General features: G+C 51.2%; 1 protein-coding gene across 1 annotated transcript; it reads right to left on the bottom strand.

Annotated features, from left to right (window-relative positions):
• Positions 1–768: 768 nt before the first annotated feature.
• Positions 769–8,202, bottom strand: LOC119462620 (tetraspanin-33). Its single transcript, XM_037723950.2, has 4 exons — positions 8,035–8,202; positions 6,890–7,214; positions 6,378–6,534; positions 769–1,141 (listed from the first exon to the last, which is right to left on the bottom strand). The coding sequence occupies exons 1-4, from the start codon at positions 8,200–8,202 to the stop codon at positions 796–798; spliced, it is 996 nt and encodes a 331-aa protein (XP_037579878.1). The 3' UTR covers positions 769–795.
• Between the last annotated feature and the right edge of the window lie 3,042 nt (positions 8,203–11,244).

Genomic DNA, 11,244 nt, shown 5'->3' with positions numbered 1-11,244 from the left:
CGGGCAGAAGGTCGTTTGTAAGTAATGTTGATATATCCCTCTCTCATATGTCTATATGACCGTCTGTATTCCGGCACCATATTATTTTAGAAGCCCGTAAGCGAGACTTCAGCGTACTGCTTAATAATTTAACCCCTTACAAAAGTAGTCTTCGGAAACTGTTCCATAAGGCCGCAAACGTAAGAATCACGCTTAGCGAAGGCAGGGGTGTAGGGTACTCGTCCGTACACAAACATGTTGGTCCGTCTGGCAACGCTTCGCACAACTCCAAACGATGCCCGACTGCCAGTTGCCTGCGAAGTGCTTTGCGTAAAACCGATTCCCACAGTACGTGGGATCTGCATAACGTTTTCTAGTAATGTTTCATATTCGTGTAAGCCCTTTCTCTCACGGTTTTCCGTGTTTTCCGTCGCACAACAATAGACCTGTAATGGCCAAGGAGGTTTATCGCGACGCACTGTACTCGCGAAAAAAAGAAAAAAAGAAAAACAAAGTTACGACATATTCAGTCAAGCCCAGCACAACTAAAGAAAAAAATAAAGTCAGCCTGGCAGTCAGGAACGGCACGAGAGGTGCACGATGACATTTTTCCCCGAGTATTACTTTGTACGGCCATGTGACTTCCCGTCATTTAGGCAACCGTCGGAAGATTGTACTGTTTAATAAGACGTTTCCCAAGTTAAAGAAAAAGAATGGCCGCGCGCGCAAGCAAATGAGGAGGCGCTTTTCTCTCGGGAATCGCTTGACCCGGTGGCGAGTGTCCCGTAAAACATTTCAAGGTCAACCGGCAATGCGCTAGGCGGTTATCCCTCGTCGCGCGTAGTACTCTCGTATGAGCGCGATCTCGGAGCGCGTGGTGTGCGCCAGCGCGTCGAGGAAGGCGAGGCCGAGCGACAGCGCCAGGCATCCCCCGCACACGGCGAGCGCGTGTGTGCGCAGCGCTCGCAGCGCCGCGTCGGCGCAGTTGTTCCAGTTGATGTGGAACGACGCCTCGTAGTCGCTCATGTTGAGCACGCCCCGGCCGCAGTGGAAGCCGGCCGCCGTCAACGGCTTCGCGAGGAGGCTCGCGTTGTTCTTGCAGCACGAGTGGGGCACCGAGCAGCGCTCGTGGCTCGGGTTCTCCGCGCTGCAGTTGAAGTAGCTGCGAGACGGCGACGGTGTGAGCGAGACGCGAAACCTCGGCATGCAAGCTAACAATGCGCAACTACACTACAGGGCACAAAGGTTAACTAAAATTACTCTAATAGTGCATTCAGCTGGTCGATTTCTAGCGCTCTAAAGCGCTCTAGAGCGCTTGTGATCACGGTGCGGTTCACATTTGGCTGGCCGAAATAGAGCGCTCGGAACACATTCGATTGGTTCATTCGGGGCGCCTCGCTCAAGCTCAGAGCGCTGGGAGGCACTCCCACCTCAACCTGGGAGCGCTACCGAAATCCGACACAATTAAAATCGATCCCGTGGCTTACTCAGACCGCTCTAGTCGTAGCAAGCACGTTCGGCTGGGGCAGGCTTTCTCTGGCTACAATAACGAGAACGCTCCGCATCGCTGCAAACCGAGTTGCGTATATTGAAAATCTCGAAGCGCCTTAGCAACCGCGGTTAGAACGCGATTGGCTGAAACGCCGCCGGCGACGCTCTGATGTCAGGCCGTGAGTATCATTGCCTTTGCGTGTCGCCGACGATAGGTTAGGTTTGGTTAGGTTAGCGTAGAAGGCTTTAGTTGGCGCGGCGTACTCTCACAGCGGTTGCTAAAGGAGCGTAGAGCATCGCCGGCTACGTTTCAGCCAATCACTTCCAACCGCGGTTCCTAAGGCATTCTAGATTTTCAATTATGCAACCGAGTTAGATCACGGTAAGAACCAGCCGAATGCGCCATAAATAGAAACACTAAATCGGTTTAGACTGATAAAGTATTATTTCGAAACTCTAGATTCCTCCACTCAAACACTCTACCTTGACGAAAGAAAGTAGACATATACAGCGCCATCCCTCTACAGAAGTGGCCGCTGCACTTGATATCATCCAAGGCAATTCTTGATAAGCGTATAGCGTCTTCACCAGTAGAGGGGCGGCGATGTGCTCAACTCGGTGCAGTGAAGGAAAAGCCTCGAGTCTAGAATCCTTCGAGAATATGGGGTTAAGTATAGGTCCGAGCAGTGAGCGTCAATATCCATTGCGCCATGATCGACTATAGCTGGTCTGGAAACCTAAGGGTGACGGCACCTTTCCTTTTTACGTTTTATTGCGATAGCAATTATATGGACACTCAAAAGCAGATTTCTGCCGTCGGCGTCGCCGTCGCCGTCGCCGTCGCCGTGAGGTTCCGTATGACGTCAATGGAGATGAAATCGTCGCCGCGCGCCGAACGCTGTATGTGCGAGTGAAAGGGCGCGAGAGACGAGCGCTTTCACGGGGAGTGAACGCACGGCGGAGAACAAACGCGCGTTCTGCTCTGTGCTCCCTTAAGGGCTGCAGAAGTAGGCGTCTCTTTCCTCCTCTACAATCACCATATATGTAGAGCAAACGTGCCTTCTTCCGACGCACGAAAGGCCGTGGGGGGAGGGGGAGGGAAGGGAGGCGACGTTTAGCTGCGGCACCAAGTGCCTATTTATATCAGAGGCTCCGGCAACAGTCACCAACGCCGCACGCATTTTGAGAGAACGCGGGCAAAACGCCGACGGCGTCGACAACAGTTCTGCGTGTTGCCGGTGCTGCTGCATGTTCAAGTTTATACAGCTGATAAAGCTGCTATCATTAGACAGTTTTAGTATTGCGGAAATGGCACCACGCTAAACGCAATAAAATAGCGGGGTCAGACTGCGCATGCTCAGAACGCTATTTCAGTTTTGCGGATAGCGTGCGTCCGCTATTTCTGAAATATAGCGGAGACGCTAAACGCTCGCTAAGTTTTTAGCGTTGCAAACATGGTGGCACCCTCGGCTCGAACGCTTGACATGCAGGCTCGTTTCAAGGCTTGGCGTGGATCAACACGGCTAGTTTGGTTGTCGAGCTGCTCAGTTTGCTGCTTTGACTACTCGCAGCTAGATGGTTTTGCGCTTAGCGGCGCATCGTTGTCTTACGCTATACTAAAACTCTATCGAACAGCGTTCCGCAAAGATTTAGCGTGCGTAACACGCTAACGCTAACGCAAGCATTTTCCGCAATACTAAAAGTCTCTATTACTCCGTATAGCTCTCTTTAAATTTGCTATCGCAATTGATGCTTCACCTTTCAGGTGAAACTGCGACAACTTTTTATTGAGCTCACCAGTTATCATTTTTATCGTAGGCACATCTCAGGGCTTCAGCCACAGCGATGGTTGTAGTGCAGTGTACTTCATGGATTTTCATTTCCAGCAGACAAAAAAATTGCTGCGATAATGTGAGAATCCCTTTTTATTATGTTATAAAAATGGAAATGAGAATACCCGTTTGACTGTTCAAACAATCCTCAAAAACGGTTTTCTGTTTCTCTTCTGAACAATAATGTTGCGTTTTATTCATTCGTTTATTCCTATGGTTTTATTGCGATAGCAATTATATGGACACTCAAAAGCAGATTTCTGCCGTCGGCGTCGCCGTCGCCGTCGCCGTCGCCGTAGCCGTCGCCGTCGCCGTAGCCGTCGCCGTCGCCGTCGCCGTAGCCGTCGCCGTCGCCGTCGCCGTGAGGTTCCGTATGACGTCAATGGAGATGAAATCGGCGCCGCGCGCCGAACGCTGTATGTGCGAGTGAAAGAGCGCGAGGGGCGCGCGCTTTTACGGGGAATGAACGCACGGCGGAGAACAAACGCGCGTTCTGCGCCGTGCTCCCTTAAGGGCTGCAGAAGTAGGCGTCTCTTTCCTCCTTTACAATCACCATATATGTAGAGCAAACGCGCCTTCTTCCGACGCGCGAGACGCCGTGGGGGAGGGGGGGAGGAGGAAAGGGAGGCGACGTTTAGCTGTGGCACAAAATGCCTATTTATATAAAACGTTGTGAGGCGAGAAGGTGGTAAAGACTTCCGACGCTGCTCGACAAGTGTCCCGTTCTGATCTCGTCGAAAACCTCCGAGCCGCCCCCAGAGGCTCCGGCAACAGTCACCAACGCCGCGCGCGTTTTGTGCGAACGCAGGCAAAACGCCGACGGCGTCGACAACAGTTCTGCGTGTTGCCGGTGCTGCTGCATGTCCAAGTTTGTACAGCTGATAAAACTACTATCCTTACTCCGTATAGCTCTCTACAAATTTGCTATCGCAATTGATGCTTCGCCTTTCGGGTGAAACTGCGACAACTTTTTTTATTATTGCGATAGCAATTATATGGACACTCAAAAGCAGATTTCTGCCGTCGGCGTCGCCGTCGCCGTTGCCGTCGCCGTCGCCGTCGCCGTCGCCGTGAGGTTCCGTATGACGTCAATGGAGATGAAATCGTGACCGCGCAGGTAGGTAAGTGGTTCTTGAGGGAAAGGGAAAGGTTGGCGCTATCTTCTGCAGCCCTTGAGGGAGCACGGCTCAGCGCCGTCAACGCTGTATGTGCGAGTGAAAGGGCGCGAGGGACGCGCTCTTTCACGGGGAGTGAACGCACGGCGGAGAACAAACGCGCGTTCTGCGCCGTGCTTCCTTAAGGGCTGCAGAAGTAGGCGTCTCTTTCCTCCTTTACAATCACCATATATGTAGAGCAAACGCGCCTTCTTCCGATGCGCGAGAGGCCGTGGGGGAGGGGGGAAGGGGGAGGGAAGGGAGGCGACGTTTAGCTGCGGCACCAAGTGCGTATTTATATCAGAGGCTCCGGCAACAGTCACCAACGCCACACGCATTTTGAGCGAACGCGGGCAAAACGCCGACGGCGTCGACAACAGTTCTGCGCGTTGCCGGTGCTGCTGCATGTCCAAGTTTATACAGCTGATAAAGCTAACATCATTACTCTGTATAGCTCTCTACAAATTTGCTATCGCAATTGATGCTTCACCTTTCAGGTGAAACTGCGACAACTTTTTTGAATTGCCAATTTCTTGGCAAAGATCCCGTTGTGGGTATGTGTCATAAGTTGCGCACCAACATTTTCACCGAGCTACTGGGCCGCCGTGTCGATGTGACCAGCAATGGCAGGTGTCGCGAATCCTTCCATGGACAACACCACCGGGAACGCCTGCAAGGAGGCGGCGATAGTCTGCGGAAACTATTGTGCCACCATTTTGGTGTATTTCGTCTTAAGTGCGTTGGGTAATGGCATCGCATTTTATTGCGATAGCAAATATATGGACACTCAAACGCAGATTTCTGCCGTCGGCGTCGCCGTCGCCGTCGCCGTCGCCGTGAGGTTCCGTATGACGTCAATGGAGATGAAATCGTCGCGCGCCGAACGCTGTATGTGCGAGTGAAAGGGCGCGAGGGACGCGCGCTTTCACGGGGAGTGAACGCACGGCAGAGAACAAACGCGCGTTCTGCGTGGTGCTCCCTTAAGCGCTGCAGAAGTAGGCGTCTCTTTCCTCCTCTACAATCACCATATATGTAGAGCAAACGTGCCTTCTTCCGACGCACGAAAGGCCATGGGGGGAGGGGGAGGGAAGGGAGGCGACGTTTAGCTGCGGCACCAAGTGCCTATTTATATCAGAGGCTCCGGCAACAGTCACCAACGCCGCACGCATTTTGAGCGAACGCGGGCAAAACGCCGACGGCGTCGACAACAGTTCTGCGTGTTGCCGGTGCTGCTGCATGTCCAAGTTTATACAACTGATAAAGCTGCTATCATTACTCCGTATAGCTCTCTTCAAATTTGCTATCGCAATTGATGCTTCGACTTTCAGGTGAAACTGCGACAACTTTTTTTTCTGGCTTACCAAGCATATATCCTCACGGAACGAGGTGTTTTCTTGGTATTAAATGTAGGAAGGTGATTTATACTAATATATAGGTCAACTTATTTTTCTATTTGGTGTCGTCCTTGAAAGAGCAACGCTTCCTTTCCATGATGCGCAGCATTGTAAGTCGCTGTTCAGTAAAACGGCACTGTTATTTAAGCTTAACAATGATTCAACAACAGCAAATATCATCACTGCTGAGCGAAGAGCGCCATCGGGTGTGTTGTTAAGATTTCTGATTGCTTTGACCTGATGACCGACTGATGGTCTGATGAAATATTTTGCTAACTTGTTGGATGCGGTATATGACTGTTGGTTGCTGTTTGTATGACTGATATGCATTGTTGTTGGTGGTGGTGCAGATGGAGTGACAGACATACGGTATGAGCGCATGGTGTTGGTATGTCTGGTCGCACGCGGGATCGGAGGTCAAATCGTGCACCGTGCGCCTCAGGCTTCATACGGTGCAAAAGCCCATTGACACATGACGATGACGCACTATATATACACAACCCTATAGAGGGGAAAACGGCACTTACATATTGTCGTTCCAGTCCCTGAAGCTCTTGCTTGTCATGCCACAGCAGCCCAGGTGGCGTTGCACGGCGTCCACCAGCTGCTGGGCGTCTGGGGAGTCACGGTAGTGCACCACCAGTGTAGCCGACAGAGTCCTCTGTACAGCCCTCTTGGCTCCGGCTGCGTGAACGCATGAACCTGAGCTACTCTGTTTCGGACGTCACGCGTAAGCGCTTAAAGTCTTAAAAGGCCCACAGACAATTCAGCTGCCGTAGGTGGACGTCCCTGTATTGAAGACACTGGGCGGCCAAAAATGCTCAGTGTAGTCAAGGTGCTAAGCTGATGCGCACATGCGATCCACCTATATGGGTGGTTAATGTGCCCTTTGTGTAGTGGTTGCAGCACAGCGCGTTGCTTATTGCGGGTCCAAAGTTTCAAAGGTCCCAGCCGCAATCCAACATGGGGGCAAGGATTTTCTTCTTTGACCCACTACAGAAAACGTGTGGGTGAACAGCATGCTGGCGGGTGTACCCACCTGGCATGACAAGCACGAGCGTGCCAAGCACCGTGGCGGTCATGATGAGGCACAGCAGGGCGACAGAGTAGGCGCGCAGCAGGCAGGTGTTTTCGCGCAGAGCCCCGACGCAGCCACAGCACGAGACGGCGCTCAGGACGAGTCCGGCACCGAGAAGCGCCAGCTCGAGATGCGACATGAGCAGGCCGCCCAGACCACCGAGTCGCAGGGCCTGGAGGTCCTCGCGCCACTGCAGGGACTGCACCAGCAACAGCGCAGACACAGCGGTCAACCCGATGCCGGCCAGGCACAGCGTGAGGTTGAACAGCAGCAACGGGAAGCGAACCTACAACCATCGCAGAAGAGCGGAAGCGCAGGATGGCGCTGTGTCCTATATGTTCGTCAGCGAAGAGCACGTGCGCTGGTTTCATGCGGAAAGATCAACCTCCGGTTAAAAGCGTGTCCACGTGATTGTGGTGGATGTAACGGCGTAGAAACACTTCGGGTTATTTTATGGCGTTCAAACAATGCACTATATATATACCGTGTGTAAGAGCTAACGTTAGCCACGATGTTCAACGAATAGCAAGGAACGTCAGACCTCTGACGACTAAACACCGTAAGTCATATATCATTGTCTCTCGCACCTTGTTCTTATATATATTGAACAGCTTGGCTAACGTTTGAAATTGCGCCATTACATCTCGTTTGCTCTGAAAAGCTTAGTTTACAAGAACTTGACACGAGCGGGTCGAGTCGAAAGTCGAGACGACCCAGCTCGGCCCGACCGCGCTTACATGCATCTCGCCAAGAGGGTTGGGCGAGTCAAAACACCCCTTGCAGGCGGGTTGACCGAACTCACATCGACGCTCACTCGACTCGACTCGCTAACCCGGCGACCGAATTTCGGCCTGACAAGCCAGCTGGTCCCTACTCTATCGGGTTCATGTAACCGTACATCAAAACGAACAGTTGCGTAGTTTTCCAGCTCATCGGCTCTTTGGAATGACAGACCGACTAGGGCTTTACGCAAAGACCCTTTTGTGTTCTGTGTAACGACTATCGCTATGAAAAAAGCGCTGTGTCGCACGCCGTTGGTGGGTATGAAGGAATGAGAACTGCGTGACCTTAACCTGCCGCGTGGAATGCTACGCTAGATAGCGCACCAGAGGGTTGACGTCGACCAGGGGAACTTCGTCGCCGTGCTCCACGCTTTCCTCAGAGGATGCCGCCGTCAGGACAAGACGGCCTCGGATGGTGTGGTCTCCTTCTTGGGCAATGGCCTGGTCCTCGGGACCCTCTGCCAGCATCCCTTCCTCGATATGCTCTGTCATCTGCCAAAAGAGAAGGTCTCTTCTTCCGCAGGTATACGCACCTGTTCTGTTGCCGCTACTTCTTCTTCTTCTTCTTCCTTATACAAAATGACGTATATATGATGATGATGACCTTATCATCTTTGGCGCATACCCACTCACGGGGATCGGCCAAGAGTCGGGCAGATTTAATATATGTGCTAAGTGAATAAATTTAGCAAATGTCTATTTTCGGTAAATATACTAAAGCGAATAAATTCTAAGACGATTCAGTTGACAATAAATATACAAAAAATATAGATACAAGTACAAGAGGCAATAAGGTAATGATAAATGGAATAATATGCTTAACAATGAAATCGGCTTGATTCAAGAATAAATTTCTCTATGGCGATGCATACATTCCTGTGTGAGTGTCCAAGCACATAATCTCCGAAAGAAAGCAGTTCCGGAGTGTTCAATGGCAGGCCGAGCTGTCGCATTGCAATTTGCAATGTTCTTTTTCTTAGGAAAGAGAAACGCCGGCAGTCCAGTAAGTAATGGTCGGTCGTTTCTAATCCATCCAGAGCGGAGGATTTCATTCTTTACTTGGATTGTTTGTTAGATGAAGGGGGTGGCATCGGGGGAAGCACCCAAAGAATGCGCACTGCCGAGTTGGGGCGCTTGTTTGCCCGTCTCGTCGGTGTCGGGCACTGTCGCCGTCTGGGCGATGCTGATGAAAAGGTCTGCCTCGATGGGAAACAATCAAAGAATGCGCCCGGCCGATCTCCCGCATTACGTGTGCAGTGCTTTACCAATTGCGCGACCGCGGCGGCCATCCTTTCATCCACTTTCTTGGGTATTTGTTTATTTCAAGATTCTGATGTTTTACGTGCCAAAACCACTATGAGCGCCGCTCAGGGCTATGACGGCGGATGTGGAACACCCTTTTAAACAGGGGGCAACGCAGAACATGAACTCGGGTGACTGGCCAATAAGCCCTCGTATGCTAACTCATGGCATCAAGGCTGCGAAAGTCGAGACGCTCGCTACATGCAATGACCGCGAAGAATAACGGAATCCGAGGCACGGTAGTTTCACTGGTAAATCACCGTACACGTATTATGTTGCAGGCATTGTTTCAACGCCCAACTGCGGTCAATTGTCTTTTCATCCGCTTTCATTTCTCTTTTCCTTAATAATACCACGCGTAACATTGTTTTGCTTTTTGACGGTGACCGTTTTTCACCGGATCGCCACTGATGTCGACTTGTCGCTCGGCGCAAGACGCGCCTGTATACTGTATACGCGAAAATTCTTGAATGTTGTCGCGGGTTCTGTAACGAGAGTCTCGTCTATCTAGATTGCGCGCGAGACGCGAATGCCTTTGTACATTCTAGAATGCAAGCGAGCTCGAGCGGTTGTTCTGGAATGTACTGTGATTCATGTGTAAATAGCGTACGCGCTTGGCCCGTTGATCAGATTTCGACGACCAACGACGGTGCTCGCCGCCATCGTTGTGCTTCGGGTGTTCTTGATCTTCTGAGGAGTTCGCCTAATACACACCGTTTGACAGTGCTTGGATGCTTTGGCGTCGCTACAATTCAATATTTCTGCATTTCAATTAAACGTAGCAGCTAATTTCCCCTATTATTTATTTGGCTTCACCGTCTGTTCGCTTCTTATAAGTGAAGTTATAGAGAATCCATATATTATACATAAGGAGAAATGGTGAACCACGCCACAGGAAACAAACCTGAGATACCCTTATAAAAAATGTCACAGTTTCGCCCTAAGGGCGAAGCAATGAATGCGATAGCAACACAGCAATGTCATACGAAGTAAGGTGAGCGGCTTTGGTAGCAATATGAATTGTAGTAAACATGAGCTGATTAAGTAAGCAGGTGTGCTGCGGCGTAAGTAGACCGACATGAAGAGAGACTCGATGACCACTAGAAGTCGCGTGTGACACGGTGGTGTTGATGAGAAGCGCTTCCCGTGGGCAGCGCGTGCGAAGGGAGACACCTGTAGCGCTGCACTGCCGATCCGGGCAGCATTGCATGTGTAGCTTGCGTTGGAAAATGTGGCCCGACTATTACTAACTGAATGAACAAGCGTGGTGTGAGCGCGCACAAACAAACATGAATAGATCACACTGAATGACTGCAGACAACGACCGTCAAAACTCTGGCAGCAAGCGGATACGCCGCAGCGGCGAAGATACGTGCGGTCTATCGCTTCAACGGAAACTGAGCGGCGAATGCACGGCGCATAAAGGTCAGAGCCGTGTGGAGATAAGAGACGGTGCGAGCGAGCGACGAGCGCGGTTGTTGGCAAAGTGTAAGTGCGCCCCCCCTCCCCCCCCCCCGCTCCCTCCGGCGCTGGCTTCCCGCTTCCTTGCTTGTGCGTGGGAGATTGAGTGCGTTCGCTGTGATAGCGCGCGTCCCCGCACGCTTCCGCTCGGGCATACGGCACGCGGCGAAGATTTTATCTATAGGGAACCTCACGGCGACGCCGACGCCGACGGCAGAAATCCGGCTGAAGTGTCCATATAATTGCTATCGCAATAATATCTCAAGGAATCGCAGCCGCTGATGCACGTTTAGCTACACTTCCTCCTAGGACCCAATCCCCTTTCCCTTCCTCCAGAAATCGTAACGAGCAAGCGGGCAATTCGTACTCGTATGTTAAAAAAAGAAGAAAGAAACGAAGAACTTACACTAACACCATCCTCATATGCGGCTTTAATAAACTAACAAATAGAAATAATAAGGAAAAAGAATGACCAGCAACCAACAACGATGGTTGTCAATGTAAGCAAATAGCCGAACGTTTCTAGAAAGCTATTCGTTTCATTAAAATAATCATGCCTTTGAAGGCGTCTATTTGTTACAGTGAGGATATTTAGATAGCGTTTCTTGTTTCATTGCGTAATTCTGTACATGACAAGGCCGTCAACCAGCACATACGTAGCGTTGGTATATATAGAAGATGAATCGTCATATGCATGTTGCCTCAAGCAGTGCGAGCGCCGACGTGGAAGGTGATTGGCATCCTCCTCTCCCATCACCTATAGGCCCTCTC

The sequence above is a fragment of the Dermacentor silvarum genome, chromosome 8 (assembly GCF_013339745.2).
Source record: "Dermacentor silvarum isolate Dsil-2018 chromosome 8, BIME_Dsil_1.4, whole genome shotgun sequence".
Taxonomy (NCBI): domain Eukaryota; kingdom Metazoa; phylum Arthropoda; class Arachnida; order Ixodida; family Ixodidae; genus Dermacentor; species Dermacentor silvarum.
The sequence above is the reverse complement of the archived record's forward strand: the minus strand, read 5'-3'. Positions and strand labels throughout refer to the sequence as shown.

Bases quoted from the DNA above. Each gene is read 5' to 3' on its own strand.
- LOC119462620 (XM_037723950.2), bottom strand. From the start codon at position 8,202: ATGACAGAGCATATCGAGGAAGGGATGCTGGCAGAGGGTCCCGAGGAC. The intron at 6,535-6,889 runs GTGGGTACACCC...GCGTTCACGCAG, and splicing joins GCTCGTGCTTGTCATGCCAG to CCGGAGCCAAGAGGGCTGTA. The intron at 1,142-6,377 runs GTAAGTGCCGTT...GCCGTCTCGCAG, and splicing joins AGGGACTGGAACGACAATAT to CTACTTCAACTGCAGCGCGG.